The 18164-nt window shown below is 35.8% G+C and overlaps 1 protein-coding gene and 1 long non-coding RNA gene across 2 annotated transcripts in view; one reads left to right on the top strand and one right to left on the bottom strand.

The window, feature by feature from the left end:
- LOC123309852 overlaps positions 1-17099 on the bottom strand; it is a 27049-nt gene extending 9950 nt beyond the window's left edge. The window contains exons 1-2 of the long non-coding RNA XR_006537295.1: positions 17019-17099; positions 1487-1731 (exon numbers count right to left, since the gene is read on the bottom strand). This is a non-coding gene — a long non-coding RNA (uncharacterized LOC123309852). The remainder of the gene's footprint in view (positions 1-1486; positions 1732-17018) is intronic.
- The window catches only part of LOC123309851 (paired box protein Pax-6-like), a 74984-nt gene continuing 73686 nt past the window's right edge, over positions 16867-18164 (top strand). Inside the window, exon 1 of the mRNA XM_044893140.1 lies at positions 16867-18164. Within this exon, the coding sequence (XP_044749075.1) occupies positions 17975-18164 (190 nt within the window). The 5' untranslated portion in view covers positions 16867-17974.

Here is an 18164-nt window from a genome sequence, read left to right as displayed (position 1 = left end):
TTTCAACCTGATTTGCCCCTGAAAAATCAGTGCAAGAATTCACTAAAGAACAAATCAATTATTTCAATTTTTTAATTGATTTTGTTTCAGAGACTGAGTGAAAACCCTAAAATGTTTCAGAAGGGTCCTCCCAGATTAAATTTCAATCGATATCCAAAAACGAAAGAGACAAAATATTCCTAGTTTTTTACGAAGAATAAATTATGAAAAGTAAAAATGTACATATATCCCTATTCAAAATATCTATTGAAACTTGAAATGACCTTGAAATTTATTTCAACCTTGGAGTTTTAATTTCAAGGTTAGATTAAATGCATGCATTTGATGTCCCCTCTGAAGACTATAAGTCAGTTTTATAATCAAATTTGAAGTTTAATTTCAAAGCCTTCCTTAGACATGCTAAAATAACACTTGAGTAGGCTTTAAGCCTAAAGTAGGTACTAAATTTGATATTAAACTGGCCGTAAGTAGTATAATGTACATAACTGATTCTCTGAACTTGCACAAGCTTACAGAGCTTCTGAGGGGTACTTCGGTGTCTATGGAGAATCAGGATGAGGATATATATATGAATAATAATAATAAAGATATAAGTTTCACTAGGATTTTAATGTTGAATCAATTCCCATATCATGAATTTTTATATTTCATAGTTCATTATGTTGCCATAAGCGGATCAAGTTGTTGCAGTCACAAAATTTCCCCCTGCATAAAAATTGACTCATCTTTGACAGTGGCGCACCCAGAATGATATTATGGGGGGGGACACACATAGGTTCTGGGGAGGGCACGCCTAGCTGCAAGCTTGATGAAAGTAGTTTTTTACGGTTTTACCATAGCAAAATCAGTTAGCTTTTCGACACTTGGGGGGAGCACGTGCCCCCGTGCCCCCCTCTGGGTGCGCTAATGATCTTTGAGCATTTTCTGGAAAAATGAAATACTGGACTGTTTTAGTTGGGACACCAGGTATATAATATATTATAATCATAGTTGGAGGAAAAGGTTTTCTCTTCGGTTCATTACTTTATTTTCAATCCTCAACATAAGTAGATCAAAAACTTAGGAGAGCTGTGTCGAATAATGCTATTGTTCAAAAACTAAAATAATGAACAGCACCCATTACAAATTGAGAGTAAGAGGAAATCGATATTACCTACTTGAAATGAACCCATCTGTGAATTTTGTTAATTTCCTTCTGCTATTCGAAATAGGATAATCCTGTTTTCAGCTGCCTGCGTAGCATTCCTTGAAAAATTTTGGTTATCTTTTTGCCCCCGCGTAGGAATAAGCAGAACGAGCAACCTAATGTAGTCTTAAGTGTTTTTAAACTAGCCTCAATAGATTATATATAATGTTAACTTCCTATTTTATTACTATAATCATTTACATCAACGTAATATTCAATAATGCTACGTTAAAGGATCTGATAAGCGTTACGCTGTATCGCATAAAGTGATTTTAATGACTTGATAATATTGAATATTACCTCACGGTCTTATTCAACGGATCGCTTAGCCAGCATTCTCCCTAATTAATTGACTGGGAATGATACGGATTCTCAGAATGGGTATTTTGAACGCCTATTTAGATGATGAATTGGCTTTTGTAATGGAAAATGAACGTGAGGAAATGTTTTATCCTTATTTCAGGTACTCTCTTATTAGTATTATTCTTCCATAACTTTAGCATCCAAAAGTAGCTCCACTCCATTGTCTGGGATCCTGGCAGAATCTGTAATGAACAGAGAACGAAAGTTTCATTACTCATATTCATCAGGAACTCAAATATTTTTCACAAAATTCGATATTTTTCACAAAATTCAAATAACAAAAAGTCAACAATGTGTGACGTATCTGAAATATAACCATGAATTGGTGTTACCAACCACCTGAGCCCTGATGCTTTCTTTTTCATTGAAGATTCTTTATAATTCTTCAAACCTACTGTATTTGCATTGTGCCGTAAGTGGCCGTCTAATTTGAGAACCCTTTCATTTTTCCGGCAGAAAAAATTATTCAAAAAGACCTGGCATCCCAGGAGAACTATAAAACCCAAATTAAATATAAAATGATAGTGTACCCTACCGAGCGGTGTGTTTAACAGATTATAGGGATATTATTACAATAATACCTCAGACCCTGACGTTGATGTATAATTAAATACCTAACTTCTTACATATGTAGCAGATGCGCCATTTGCACCACCTCTTTATCTGCTTTAGAGTATTCTTGTATTTCGAATTAATGTAATCTAACGCGGTATTAAGTGGTTATTGGCATATGCTTTACGAATCGTTTCAGTCTGAAAGGTTGTAAACGTCTCTTTGTATCGCAATCATGATTGGGATCAATGGAAGATATTTTTTTTGCGAAAAATAGGGTTGGAAAGGTTGTAGAGAATGGGCTATTGTTGGGTTTTTATTCGAAAGGATGACCGGTGTTGAATAGTCAGAACGGTGGAATTTACAGGGTAATAATTGTGTAACATGAAGAATAAAAAGAAGAAGTTTTTTGTACATTCAATAAGAATATTCAGTTTTTCATTCAGTACAATAGGTAATAATTCCAGATGGCAAGGGAAGAAGTAACCATTTTTCTGAGAGCCGTTCTTTTTTATGATTGAAGGATATTTTGGGAGGGGCATGCGTTTTGTCAGAAAATTTTCATTGGTTCTCTTCCCAAAATATAAAACAAAGGAAATGAAAATAGAAAATTGTTGTTTGCAGAATTTGCCGCTGTGGAACAAGTTATAGGTCCTACCATGTATATTATTGTATTTAAGTATTTAGTATTTGTTAGAAAGAATATTACCTACCAAATAAATATCGACTCAATATTAATAAACAAATGGTAACTAAATGTAACACATCGGCTGAAAAGTTCCGGCCTATCAGAGAAAAAACAATTTTTTTGTGCATCCAACATTTTCTACAAGCGTGAGCGTTCAACCCTTGGCACAAAGTGTCACTTTCCCAAACTGTGCGAAAAAAAAACCCTGCGTGACACCGTGTTTTGAAGATAATTCGATTACTCATTCAAAAATGCCATAGATACACGTGACCTTTTTTGTTAGTTCTAAAAACTAAAAAAAAGTTGAATAGCAAGAGTAATGAAACATTGAAATAATGGAAAAATGTTCACCATAAAAGATTTTCAAAATGTCAAATTATTTTGTAGACGGAACTATAATATTCTTTCAAATTCATCCCTTATATAGAAAGGGTATGAAAGACTTCAACTTGAATTTTTGCTGTGTTTATTCTAAACCTTTAAATCTTCAACATCTCATAACCGACTATGAATGTCCCGAGAGATAAAATAAGGGGGTCAAGTCTGGGGAGCGTGGAAGTTATACAATTAGTCCTCTTCTAGCAATTCATTTCTCTTTCAAATGATCTATGATTGTACACTTAATTTGAAATCATATTTCTATGTAGATGAAAACCACCTCATCCAGTAAGTCTATATGACTGATTGATCATATTGAACAGAAAGGGATTCTTAGAAAAGGGTCAATTGAATGGCCAGCACGCTTCCCAGACTCAACACCTTCAGATTTTTTCTCTGTGAACATTTAAATTGTATTGTATATAAAACACAGCTTTCAGAATATATAAACCTTGCCTAGAAATTCAAGTATATTGGCAACATTTTGAAAATCTTTTTTAGTGACAATTGTTTCATATTTTTAATGTTTCTTTGCAACTCTTGCTATTGTGAATTGTTTTGCTATTTATCAACAAAAAAAGTCAAGTGTACCTACGGTATGTTTGGAAAGGCAATCAAATGATCTTTAAAACAAGGTCTGACTAGACCTCCCGTGTCATTCAAGATTTTAGGTGTTGCTGTCATCATCACAGGGTTGATACAAATTGATTGGAACCAACTGTATAAAATGTTCCTCTACGAACCAAAATTCACCTTACCATTTTTTCTGATTTTTCATGGGGGCCGAGATATTAAAGATGATACTTTTTTAAAATGACAAACTGTATTTTAAGTGACAAGATCGGGAGATCTATGGGTTCAATGCAACAAATCGAGTTGATTGTCTTCAAAATGACCCAAAGTACTTCTGTCTACATGTGGTTATGTATTAGTTTGTAGGAGGAGTAAGCTGAACAGCGTTCGAATATAAGACAGAACATGTATTGTAGTTTCACCAAATCAAACGCCGCGCCATGCGTTACGCAAGGCACAGCGGTCATCTTGCCTAGAATGAATACCAAATGTAACCTACTTCCATAAGCAATAACGCTCCCTATGATAAATTTGACAGTGCGTGGTGCTCATGCCTTTTCACTTTAAATTGGGAGCTTTCTCACCCTTGCTTGGCCATCAAGCATGCCCAATTAGAATCTGAATTCATAGCTAAAGATAATGTTATTCCATTCAATGTCTCAGTTCAGCCGTTCTTTGCACTAAGCCAGTCGATCCCTTCGGTGTCTAGTAATGAGAGGTAGGACAAACTGAGGACGGCATGAAGTGAGTCTGAGTTCTGATCCGGTGATCAACAGTTGGCACTGTAATTTGCCTGTCATGGTCTGCAAATAAACAGTCCGCAATTGATTTTGTGGACTTGAAGCTGTCTCGTAGAGCTAAAAGCCTATGGAATGGATACGGGATGGTTGGGCATGAGTTTCTTCAATTACAGCAGGGTGGACAATGGGCCACAAGGTCTTGGTTAAGGCTTGTGGAGGCACCGCACGTACAAGAAGAAGAAGATTGCTACAGACCAACAGTTCAACAGTTTCATATGTGCCAGTAAGAGCTCAGTTACTTTTTCGTCCAAGGACCATCAGGCTTAGAGGGCGACATTCCAATGAGAAGTCTTGACTTCCTGAGAAGACTTCATTGTGCCCCACTCGAACGAAATTTCCCATCGAGCCATCTTATCTTACAGAGATGCTTTTGACGAATGTACGACAGATGGATAGCCACCAACGAAACCAGAGCGGGGGAACCCTGAGTGTGCCTGTTACCAAATTATACTTTCAAAACGTTTCTGCAGCTATGCTTACGTGTAGAGTTTTTCTGCATGCACCTAATAGGGTATCTAGGGATCACACTAGACGAAGAACTGTTTTGGGGAGTCACATCAAACAAGCGATTGACAAAACCAAAGCAGCGATGAACCGGCTTCAAACCCAATATAAAAGGTAGAAGGAGTCATATCACCAAAGAGATAAAATTGAAAATAATTGTCGCCAGGCCTCAGCTGACCTATGGATCAGTTGCGTGGGCATTCGAGACAAAAAGCCTCAGGATAATACAAACAACAGAAAATAAGCTGCTACGTAGCGCAATAGATTCACCATGGTGTGTCAGAAACAGACAAATATATATGGAAATTTAAAATTGGAAACGATCTCACAGTTTGTGAATCGAAAAGCCAAGTACATATTAGAAACGGTGAAGGAACATCCCAATCCAGAACTCAGGAGAATAGAAGACTACGACCTGGGGAAAGACAAATGAAGAATAAGAATTCACAGAAGTAGACCAAGAGACCAACTGAGAATGGATTGAAATAAGAACAGAAACTTATTCAAACAATCCAATGGAGTGATATCCAACCGAGGATAAACACATTAAACGCAGCACGATAGTGTTCAAGCAGAAATAAAACTATTACGAGAACAGTGTATAGGCAGATGCTCAGAACCAGGTACGAAACAGACCTAGGTTTTAGTGGGTCTCGAGCTCAATCATAATAATAATAAGAATAAGAAACTTCACACTTTTTTTGGTGTAGCAGGGGGAAAATCTGCAAAACAGACGAACACACCCTGTCCTGAGGGAGAACAGTGTAGGGATTCTCACTCTCTGAGCTCGAGACCCACTAAAAACCCTTAACTGCTTCTTCATAGGTTCCGGGCATTTTGCCTATTAACCAGTTGACTTTTATGGTTTCTGGACTCTCACACGATCATAGTCGTGTTGATAGTTGTATGCTGCCTATAGCTTTTATAGGTTAAGCTCTTCTTTGGTTACATTTAAATCCTTAACTGATCTCTCGGTCTTCGGTGGTAGGTTCTTGACCTTCTAGCTTCTTCCGTTGGATCGTAGTCGACTAATCTTCGTAGTTCCTCATTTGGATGTTTTTTGGCTTTGTCGAATATCCTTTCCGCCTTTCTCTTCATAAATTCTGTAACTGGTTCCCATTCCAAGTCCTTGTAGATTTGTTTGTTCCTAATAAACCAGGGTACGTCCATCGCCATTCTAAGGAGTTTATTCTCAGTGGCCTGTATTCTCTTGATGTGGGTCTTGGCTGCGAAGTCCCATGCCGCCGATCCATATGTGAGTTGTGGTCGCGCAATAGTTTTAATCATCGTCAATTTGATGTTCTTATTCATATGACTTCTTCTGCCTATGAGTGGATAAAGTTTACTCATTGCGGCTTTTGTTTTATCAACAGCACATTTGATGTGGTTTTCCATATAAGTCCTCTGTCAAGCATCACTCCTAGGTATGTTGCTTCATTTTTCCATTCAACCTCTTCTCCATCAACTTCAAGGTTTTCTTCCATCCTCAATCTTCTCTTTTGCAGTAATATTGCTTGAGTCTTCCTTCCATTGATTTGGATTTTCCATTTGATGCACCATTTGAGTAATTCATCTATGGCTTCCTGCAGTCTCCGGTATATGATCTCTGGGCGTCGATGTCTGAACGCTATTCCTGTGTCATCTGCGTACAAGGTGAGCATATTTCTAGCATTCTTCGGGATATCATAAACGTATATTACGTAAAGCAGAGGTCCAAGTACCGATCCTTGAGGCACTCCCGCTTCCAATTGTCTGGTTTGAGAGGTTGCTATTCCTTCACTCCACACTGTCCCCCTCAGGAGAGTTGTTGCATATGGGGTAGGAACTGGCTGAGTAAACCCCACATGATATTCCTTCAGTCATCAGTTCTGGGATAAAGCATATTGTGTATCCCTAAAAACACGTCATTTGCAAAATGGCGTGAACTCAGCCAGCATCAAAGTACTTACATATATCAGTTCCTTCAAAGTTAATGTTTTCAAGAAGGAATATTCACATAAGTCACTGCAAAATTTTCCTACGTCTATCCCTCTTTGTCGATGTCGATCTACTGCAACCGATCGGCCAATATTACCTGCGGGTATCAAATCAAGCGCATCATCAACAAATAAATAAAAAAAGCTAGCGTCCTTCCATATTTGAATAATTGCAGTCGTCCGACATTACAGTAACGCTTTAGGGAAACAGGAATGTTATTAAGAGGCGATTTCGTGCCTCGCTTTTTAGATTTCAACCCCCTTCCGTGTTACCGCAGCGGACACAAGATGGCCGCCCAATATATCATAACGCTCATAACGGCGAATGAGTGCCTGGTGCAGTAACATTATTTTAAAATTTGAATATAAGAAATGGATAAGAAAGGGCCATTTGCATAATAATATAAATCGGGGTTAATGCTAGGTGCGTGATCGGTCCGGTCGGTAAGGTAGGCACCGTATGGAATCAAAGATAAGCTTACAAGTTTCAGCGATTTGCATAGTTATGAATATTATCGTGACCAATAACCTTGGAACGATTTTGTATGCGAGGGTGACGTCGAATTTTTCAGGTGGTGGGTGGGAAGAGGGCGGAAATCACGATTCAAGGTAAAACAAAAGAATTAATTACAGGTACCCGTATAACGAAAAATTAACATAGCGTTTGACATGAAATTGTACGTAGCTATTCCTTAGTTGCAGGTTGAAGCAGAATTATTTGATGTTTTTGAAGAACATATACATACATCACTTGTTCTGTTAAGCGGCTTTATCTGATTTTGTATCATACTCTGAATTGTATGATACCCCGTTACACTAACCTTTGCTAAAACTCATACATATGCTATATTGTTTGATAACTAAAAATGTATTGCTGACATTCAAAAGAATATATATATATATCTGATTTTGAGCATTTTCTGTTTATTAAAATCAAAGTTTATTAGATAGTTACGTAACTACGTTATAAGTTGATTTCAAAAAAGCGATTAAAAAATCCGCCGCCCAGATTTTTTTGTCGGAAAAAACTTTATTCATTGAAATTTGTAACATTGATTTGAGTTATTAACTCAATGGTTATTCAGGGTGTTTCATTGGAAAACGGAAATACTTAACAGGCGGATAGGTATGGCACCGAAGAGATTCTGGAGATACCACATTTATTGGCTATTACTGTCTTCATAGCCGAGATACAGTTTTGTTTTATGAATTTTGCTTATTTCTTCCTGAAGCCATATCAGACAAACCACCCGATATATTTTCTTCATATTCGGCAAATGTGTTTCTAATTCAAAATTCAAAAGTATCATGCAATAACCACAAAGAAAATTAGGAATCGTTAGAATCCTGGAAACAACACCCTATAAATCGAAATTTTCCAAATGTGTTTCAATACTTGAAAAGACCACAAAAAAATAAACTGAGGCGTTTACTTTAATATTTCGCTGACAGTTTTACTGCACAAATTTTTACCGTGAAAGTTAAGTTTTTAAGAACTTGGAGTTGTGTGAAATTGCTTTTAATGATGAATTATCCAAATTATATTGAATCCATAATTATTTTAACATGACTTAGTAATCATTTATTACCTGGGATTCAATTTCTATAGTCGTAGACTTTTTCAATTTTTATTTTTAATGTTTTAGTGAAAGAATTGAGATGTATTAGGTAAATTTCATTTTTGTTAAAGCAATTATGTAGTTACCCATGTTTTCAAAATAAAAAATGAACAAAGCAAACATAATTCAAGATACCCTGGATTATAATGTCTGCTGGGTTACATGAAATCACTAGTACATTCCATTGAGATCAATACTTTGGATCAGCTTATTATAAAAACAGAAAAACCCAGCCAGAAAATAAAGAACATTATGAATGTAATTCGGTAAGCAATTCGGGATATTCGGAACGAGCAAGGAAATGTTTAGGCCAAAGTGGAGGACATTTCGAGCATTTTATGTAGTTTTTTCTTTTAATTTTGTATTTTGTTTATTTTGTTTTTTTTTACTTTGAAAACATGTACATTATTGTTTCAACAGAAACTGAAAATGTATGATTTCGTGAGTGTCTGCAATATAAAGAAAGTATGGATTTTTTGTATTAATTAATACCTACATTGAATATTCATGTGAAGTGACTCGGAAGAAAGATATCAGCACCTTTTATTTGATAATTTTGAAAGAATTCATAGTTAATACACGAGATAACACTTGGCGTCACTTGGTATGTATTGATGAATCAAAATGACAAAAAAATTGAGAACAGGGCTCTCATTATTGGAAATCTCGGCAGGTGTCATTGAAAATTATAATTAAATAATTGAAAACAGGAATGTACATGGTGGGCAAAATTCGTTGTCTACTGATGGGATCTCGAGAACTATATAGCAGCTAGAAGAAAACTGATGACACATTCTCGAACTCTTTTTTATGACTAATCCAAATCTGAAAACAGAATCGGCCTATCATTTTTAGATTTCGAGTTATAAACAAAATTGTTCAAAAAATTATAAACAAAAATTGAGATTTTGACGATTCCGAAAAGTTCTCATAAGTTTTTTGTCTTTGAAGTTACAGATCTGAAACTTGAACTTTCTTAGGAACTTTCATACGTAGAATCTACTGACTAAAGATTTTTTCCAATTCAAAAATAACAAATTCAATAAAAGTGTGCATTCAAAAAAATGAAAGTTCACCTAATGATTCGAAATGAAAAAAATATTTTGAGCTCATCAGTGGATTCTACGTGAAAATGTGCCTAAGAATGTTCAAGTTTCAGATTCATAACTGCAAAGACAAAAAAGTTATGAGAACTTTACGAAATTGTCAAACTCGAAAGCGAAGTATCGTAGGAGGCTGCGGTTCTCACCATTTTTTGTTTCTCCGAAAAATAACTCAGAAATGTGTCATTCGTTTTCTTCTAGCTGCTATAGATCTCGAGATCCTCTCAATAGACAACGAATTTTGCCCACCCTGTACTCTCAACAATGAACCTGATTTCGTTCTTTCGTTTCTCTTTTGGAGCAAGTGTGCCATGAGAAATAAAAATTTAATTTGATTGAAAAACTAAATGTTTTTTTTAATTCTCAGAACAAAAATTGTTCAACTGATCCAGAAAATATGAATTTTGATATTTGAAAAATAAATCTCAATATTTTGAGTTCGGTCCTGATAATCTGTGTATTGCTGGTGCCATAATAAAGGGATATTGGTAGTAAACAACCCAAAAATTTTCATCAAAACAGGAACACTCATTGTCAAGTCAAGAATTATACATAAATAAATGTTATTTCATATTGAGCGATAATCATTTAGGAGAATTTAAATAGTGAAATTCTTTATTTCACTGAAAGAGATCTTTATTTATATTTATACATACATAAATTATTTATTACTCATAATAAAATACTTCTCTCAGTGAGTGTTATACTGCTTATAATATAACAAGTGAAATGAATATATGCTAATATAAAAAATCAAAGACTTGTGTTTCGATATAAGTATCTATACATGTTGCATTATCCCAACTATAGGTATAGTTATATAATTATATAGGCTTTGCCAGATAGTTATATAGGGTTATTTCCTAAATTAACGTAAAAATAAAAAATGAAAATGCATGGGTATTTGAAATTTAAAGCGTTTCGTTTCTATTGTACAAGTTGGCAACATCGACTGAAATATGCGTTGATAATAAAGGATAACAAATACACTATCTTGATGAGATAGACAAAGATGGCTGTTTATGAAGTCTGCGACGAACGAGGAAGGTCGTAAAATTTTATGGGGTTTTTATGGCCGGTTGCTGTTGAAGCTCGTCAGTGAGTACGCACCTTATGATGGCAGTAAATCAGCAGCTGCTATTTTATCAACCAGCCATATTGTTCTTTTTATTTCCTAGTAGGCACTGTTTCCAAATCGTGAACTAAAAACGAAGCGATTTAAATTTTAAAACCTCATATTTGAAGAATGAATTTAAATAGTTTCCGCGGTGCATTTGAAAAATTTAGGAATGAAACTAATAATTATTTAGTTTAAACATGCATATGCTGTGATAATCCAAATTGAGGAGAATTTCCCATTCACTCAAAAAATTTCACTCACTCTGTTTTTGTCACGCTTAGCTGCCCATAATATTTGGCCGCCCTATAGGCCGGGCCTATACTTGGCCTTAGGGAAATCCGCAAAACATCGACTGAAATATGCGTTGATAATAAAGGACAACAAATACACTATCTAGATGATATGGCTGTCTATGAAGTCTGCGACGAATGAGGAAGGTCGTAAAATTTTATGGGATTTTTATGGCCGGTTGCTGTTGAAACTCGCCAGTGAGTATGCGCCTTATGATGGCTATAAATCAGCAGCTGTTATTTTATCAGCAATCCATTGTACTTTTTATTTCCTAGTAGGCCCTGTTTCCAAATCGTAAACTAGCAACGAAGCGATTTAAATTTTAAAACTTCATATTTGGAGATTGATTTTAAATAGTTCCCGCGGTGCATTTGAAAAATTCATGAATTAAACTAATAATTATTCACTTCAAACTTGCATATGTCGTGATAACCCAAATTGAGGAGAATTCCCCATTCAGTCAAAAAATTTCACTCACTCTCTTTTTGTCAGGCTTAGCTGCCCCTAATATCTGGCCGCCCTATAGGCCGGGCCTATACTTGGCCTTAGGCAAATCCGCCACTGGGTATACGTAACTACGCTGATTGAGAATTTGACCAATAGCTCTCCATTTCAAGTCAATGCGTTCCTATAAGCTTGAATTGCTTAAATCAACACCACCAGAAAATGGGGGTGTTTTTTTCATTAGGTAATCAAACAATCATCAAAAACCCTAATTTCTTTTGGTGTCAGGTGTTGAACGATTCCAGGCATAGGTAGGGTATAATAATAAGCTTGGTTGTGTGTATATCATCGATAGGTAATATGTCGACAATGAATCCTTATGTTCAGACATGCACTCAATAAAAACGAGAACAGGTATAGTGTGAAGTGTGAAGAATAACTCCTGCTCGTCTACTTATCTAAATAATCCCATCGGATTGCTTCCAACCGCAGGTTCAGTAGTTATCCTTTTATTCTCCGGACTTAATGTGTTAAAAATGAGCCTATTCCCCACATTATTGGTAAATTGTCCTTTAACCCCCCTTGCCAGCCGCTAGGCCACGCCTTTGTGCGCTGAAGCTTTAGCCACAGGCGGAGCTACAGGGTTCTGGTCTCCGCCCCATGTGCAACTAAATAACTTGTTCTGGACGATCAAGTCACATCTGAGCTATTGGTTACATTTTGCTGCATTACGGAGCTACAAGAAGTGTCTTCCTCGGTAAATTGATGGTAGCCGAGGAGACCAGAAAATGTATCTGGAATGAATTTGTCATCGACGCGACTTGAGATTTATTGAAGTGGCCGGCAGAATGTTGCGGGATGCCGAGCCCAAAGAAGTTTTTCTCTATTAGTGGTGTTGGCCGTCTGACGACGACGTCACAAGGTATATGGTTCTGTGCGCGAAAATTTTCGATTTTATGTTCTTCTCCGACAGTCGAGGACCGAGGTGTTTATTAGATGAGAAATCAGGAGGATAAAAAAGAAGATACATTTTCACGAAAAACAACTTACCTCGAAAGGAAACAACTCAATTACGAGATATGAATTTTTCACTTACCTAATGGTGACGTTTCATGAAGAAGGTAGCGAAGGCTAAATGTAGAAATATGTTTGAAAGTTTCATGTGGTATGTAGCTATAAGGGGGTAAAACAGGAAAACCAAATGGTGACAACAAAAGAAAAACACTCAGCTAATAATCTGAAGAGTTGAACTATGTGCTGAAAGTGCATATCTAATAATTTAGGGTTCATAACATGTTTTCTCAACTTTTTGGCAGCAGAATCCAAAATTTTGAAATTCCCAAAAATAAACTGTGATACCTACTCAGAAAATTTCGAACAAATTGTTTCTAACATTGACATCTGCTTTGTGTAACAATTGTTAGAGCAAGAAGGGTAAAGAAACCACTCAACACTAGTGAACTCTAAAAGAAGAAAGAAGAAGAGTTCTTTTAGAGTTCAATGCTGAACACAGATATACTACATTTTAACTGAAATTAAGATGCGAACTCGACATAAATCGGCGAGTTTATTTCTCAGTGAACTCTAAAGAAAGTACTTTTATGGTGTTAAAGAAAGAACAGTGAACTCACTGTTCTTTATGTATCCTTGGTGAAATTGGCCCCAAGTAACATAAAAGATAATAATAATAGGAAAACCTCAGTAAGGACTAGGACCATTATGACATATTTCCTTAATTCATGGTTATCTAGTAAGGAAATCCACCTTGTAGGTAGATTCACCTTTATTGGCTGATGTTCGCCTTTCGTCCGTTGCTCGTGCCTACGGCCCTCGCGATTCCAATCAAAAGCTCATAATTGGACTTAGGAATTTGTAGGTACCCATGAATGTCCTCCGATGTCCCTGATAATTCATAAAGATAAAAAATTGAATCTCCGATATCAGAAGTAGGTTGCGAATTGCCACTTGCTGAGGTCAAACTTCTTTATTTCCTATATAAAGATAAAAAAATTTAAATTATTCTATGAAATTTGACTCCATATTCTTCAGTTGATTGACAGGAAAAAGGTCAGGTTTATAGAACAAAAACCCCTCCTTAACAATGCCGAATATAGATTCGATTTTATTCTAAAATCATCCTCAGGGCTCTACAATGAAAGATACATATTGAATATTTGTTTTAAAATGTATCTTTCATTGTAGAGCCCCGAGGATGATTTTAGAATGAAATCGAAACTAGTCGGCATTGTTTTAAGGAGTGGTTTTTGTTCCATAAACCTGACCTTTTTCCTGTCAATCCACTGAAGAATCTAAGAATAGAGATATAATATACACTTACAATATAATATAGTACGTACTTAGGGAAGTTTGAGAACCTAGGAATAAAGGAAAAAAAAGGCTTACATCCTAGAAAATAATTTCGGAGTAGATATAGGCTCATGCGGAAAACTAGATATCTAATAGGTAGCTACAGATCGTAATACAGATACCTATAGATATTAGATTTGATGAAGAGAAAGAAAGAATGAATAGGTAAATAAGTGGAGGTATTTCAAAAACTGAGATAAAAATTTTTTCCTCAAAGCTCCTGCAGTTTTGATATAGGTATATTATGTATTTGGCTCAACTTTGAATCATGCATTGAACTATGAAAGATTTACATTATAGGACACGCCATATACCTAATATTAAAAACTTACAGGATGGTATTTCCTCAGGGGTCATACCATCTTTTCAAGATTTTTTCGATGGTAACTACTGATATATTTCAAAACTCGAAATGAATTCCTTGTTTCGTTTGCAACTTTTTGAACCTTGACATTTTTGCGTATCTCTAACCAGTTTGGGGAAAATCACAGCCGAACGACAGGCTGCTATTATCAGAATAAAAACTGGTATATACCTAATTACCTACTTCATTTTCTTTAAAAAGAATTTAAAATATTATTGAAGAACTTACAGACAAATTCATATCATATCATGAATAGCTTCAAAATTCAGTGAGGGGACAAGTAGTCCATGATGAAAAATCACTATCGCAGTAAAAGTTATGAATATTGGTATGACTCTTGGTACTTAGGAGCTCAAACTATTACTGTAATAAAACTCTGAAAATTTCAGTCTGGTGCGTCCGAAACAGTAAGTAATATCCTACTTATATTAAGTACTTTCAATTAATTTCGAAGTATATTTACTCTTTGATGATGAGAACTATTCAAATCCGTTTGTATTAGAGACCCTGCATCTAATCGAAAAAACGTATTTCATTTTTAAACAAACACTGTGTTTTCGATATATTGCCACAAAATGTTTGAAGCCTCAAGCTTGACTCACTTTTTCGAAATGTTCATGTTCACAGTTTATAGTGTCATCTTCAAAGTAGAAATAATAATATATCTAGCAAATATCATGATATAGTATTTTTATGAATTCATAGGTTCACTAAGAACAATACATTAAACTGTGTCAAATTGTGTGCACAATATTTATGGACTCTAAGTACCTACTTGACGAAAATATGCTCGATTTAAGCTGGAGCAAATGAGTAAAAGCCATCCTAAGCGTCGTAACTCTGAAGGTTATAAGCATCTGTGAGAAACATTTGCCAGAGATAAATTATTTGAACTCTGACATTATTTTTGATCTAAGAAAATGGTGCATTTTTGACCTCTTATTCTGAGGTACCCTCTATATGTAACTAAATTATGGAGTAAATCTGAACTAATTTTGTTGACTTTTGCGGTTGACCGATATTCTTATTGATAAATTTCAGCTATTTGTTTTCGGATGATGGTTCTAGTTTTTCGATTTTTCTTCAGAAATTAAAATAATAGCCGTTCCTAATATTTAGGCTGCCCGCGTCAACTTGAGATTTTGTCTCCCCTATGCCTACACATATAATTGAAGAAAATAATAAATAAACAACCCTGTGAAATATACTAAAATAGTAAAATGTTAGCAAATAGAAAATGAGCAGAAAATCTAAAAACCTCACTATAAAAAATGAAATGTAAAAGAAATAATAATCAACATCAAAAAATTAATAAGCATGTAACGAAAACCCTTCACGATGAAGAAAACTAAAAACAAACTCCTAATTACCGAAAGATTCGAGCAACCTTCCTGAGAAAGAAAACTCTGACTACGATGTCCTCATTTATTACGATGCTAGTCCAAATTGAAATGATGGTAAATAGATTATTACCAAACTTCTTTAATGGAGGAGATCAATATTATCTTTTCCGATGTCTTTATATTTCCACATAAACTCAAATGGATTATCAAAATAGATTATCATAATGGAAATGGAGTTGCGATAATTTTTGACACTCTTTTCAATTTTCGCATTTCCTTCTTCCAGTGCAGATTTGGTATCTAAGTAGACATGGAATGCAATCTAGGTAGGTATTAGGAAAAAAATCTTGGGTATGAATTCATTCACTCGAGTGTTTGATGAGGGGATGGCTTGAATAGTTCTGATCAATTAATTCAATAGATATCGAAAATGTAGCATAGAAAGAAAATAAAAACAGTCCACATGATCAATTTGAAAAAAAAATCATGAAATTTGGTACAAGATACGAGTTCGTACACCTACTACCTATTATTATTGTTGGGTGGAATTCAGCTTCTTTTTCAAAAAGAAAGAAAACTGACGTGCTGATCAATTCAAATAGATTAAATATCATAAAACAAAAACTTAGAGAGTGGACTGTATATTTTTGTATTTATTAATTAATTCCCCACACTGGATGAAAAGGATAAGTGTCCCCCAAAGCAATAAGAAAATTCTTACCTTTATGAGCAACTTAGATGGACCTTGATGATGTCTCCACTATCCATGAACAGAGTGATCGAGCTTGACAAACGAACATGGAAATGGATGGATCCTTGGAGTCGGGGTTGCTAACAAATGGATCACACTTATCCTTGTGTACCCTCTGAAGGCTACGCTACTGGTAACAATGACTTAAAATCACCACTACGTATCGACTTTATTTCCGATGTTAAACTCGAAAATATCGGAAGCAAAAAAACGATTTTGTGGTTGAAACCGTTTTAACATGAATATTGAACTTAAATAATATTCAGGATTCAATTAGGAGCACTTTGAAATATTTAAATTTAATTTTGAAGCAGAATTAACGATGTGATATCGAATTAATCTAATCTCATATTGAATTGGATGGTAGCAAACATGTGTCGTATTTCCTTCTTGGGTGGAATCAAAGGAAAGAAACCGAAAATAAACACAGCTGACAGACAACATGTTGAAAGAGACGAAGAAATTCGGGATTTCTCCTATACGAAAAGGGTTCACATCTGAATAATGAATCATAAACAATGAATTATAAATTCGCGACATTTATTTTTGACATACGTTCACTTGGCGTGAACAATTATATAAACAGAGATTCTTACCGATCAGTTTCGGATGTTAGGAATGAAAAGTATAATCACCAAGTTTGACACGTGTATACTTAGTGTAGGTATAACATTTTGAAGTGTGAAATACGAGAGGTGAATGTGTCGAGAAGGGACTTGGATAAAAGCAATGTTAAACATTTCAAGTGGTTATAAATTTTACGAAAATTATATTTCGCGTTGCACGGTTGTTCGAAAAAACTATTAACTGTTAAAAAAATCGTGAAGTGGTATGAATCACCAAGAAACAGAGAACCTGGTCCACTTGAGTGAGGTGATATCGGCCAAGATAAAGCAGTCGGGGTATTTCAGTCCTCCCTCATTCTCGACGATTGAAATTTTAATGGACTCAATAATTCCCCAATTTTTCGAAACGAGCAACAGTTGTTTAAACGACGTAGAAACAGAGCCTTCGCGAACAATTCCCGATAAATCGTTCGTTCATTATATCAAATATCAATACGAATAAATCGAACGCCTTTAACCCCCGTCTATAATGGAAATAACACGGAGGCAAGTAATACATCAATAAATCTATGGTTACACTATCGAGTATCGCGGAGGTTTTCTATCTCCTTCTTGTCCGAAGGAAACCGGATCGTGCCGTCTTTTTTCGACGTCCTGCAAGTGTGAGCAGGCTGTGGGCAGGAAGCAGGAGGGTGTGTAAGGCCGCGAAAGAGCGAGCAAAGTAGCCAACCCAAGCAGAGGTAGCGCGCTCACCGCTTACCTGGCAGGTAGTTAGGTTCATTCAGTGTATTGCTTGCCACTGTTGAGCTTGAAGCATCAACTCCCAACCGCTGAAGACTCACCCCAATTTCCGTGAACGCTGTCAGTGCTCTCTCAATCGATAAGCATAGAACATCTATAGTGTATTTGCCGTGACATCAGTCGACGAACCGTTTCGTCCGCGATCTTTCTTCGGCATTAACTGGGATGAAAAGTCTGTTTTCGCGATGTTGATATCGAACGGAACAACGTTGACGGGTGGTAGCGATTATTCTAGTGTTGGCGGACTGTCGGGCTGTTGTCCTGTTCCCGTCACCCCTTCCAGAGGGGCCATCGTTAACTGGAAGATGGATCCTGTGGGTTTGACGACACCGAATACTGCGCCAATGTCGACACAGATCTCGATGCCGCCGACAG

The sequence above is a fragment of the Coccinella septempunctata genome, chromosome 3 (assembly GCF_907165205.1).
Source record: "Coccinella septempunctata chromosome 3, icCocSept1.1, whole genome shotgun sequence".
Taxonomy (NCBI): domain Eukaryota; kingdom Metazoa; phylum Arthropoda; class Insecta; order Coleoptera; family Coccinellidae; genus Coccinella; species Coccinella septempunctata.
Note: the sequence above shows the minus strand (reverse complement) of the source record. Positions and strands in the feature narration are given on the sequence as shown.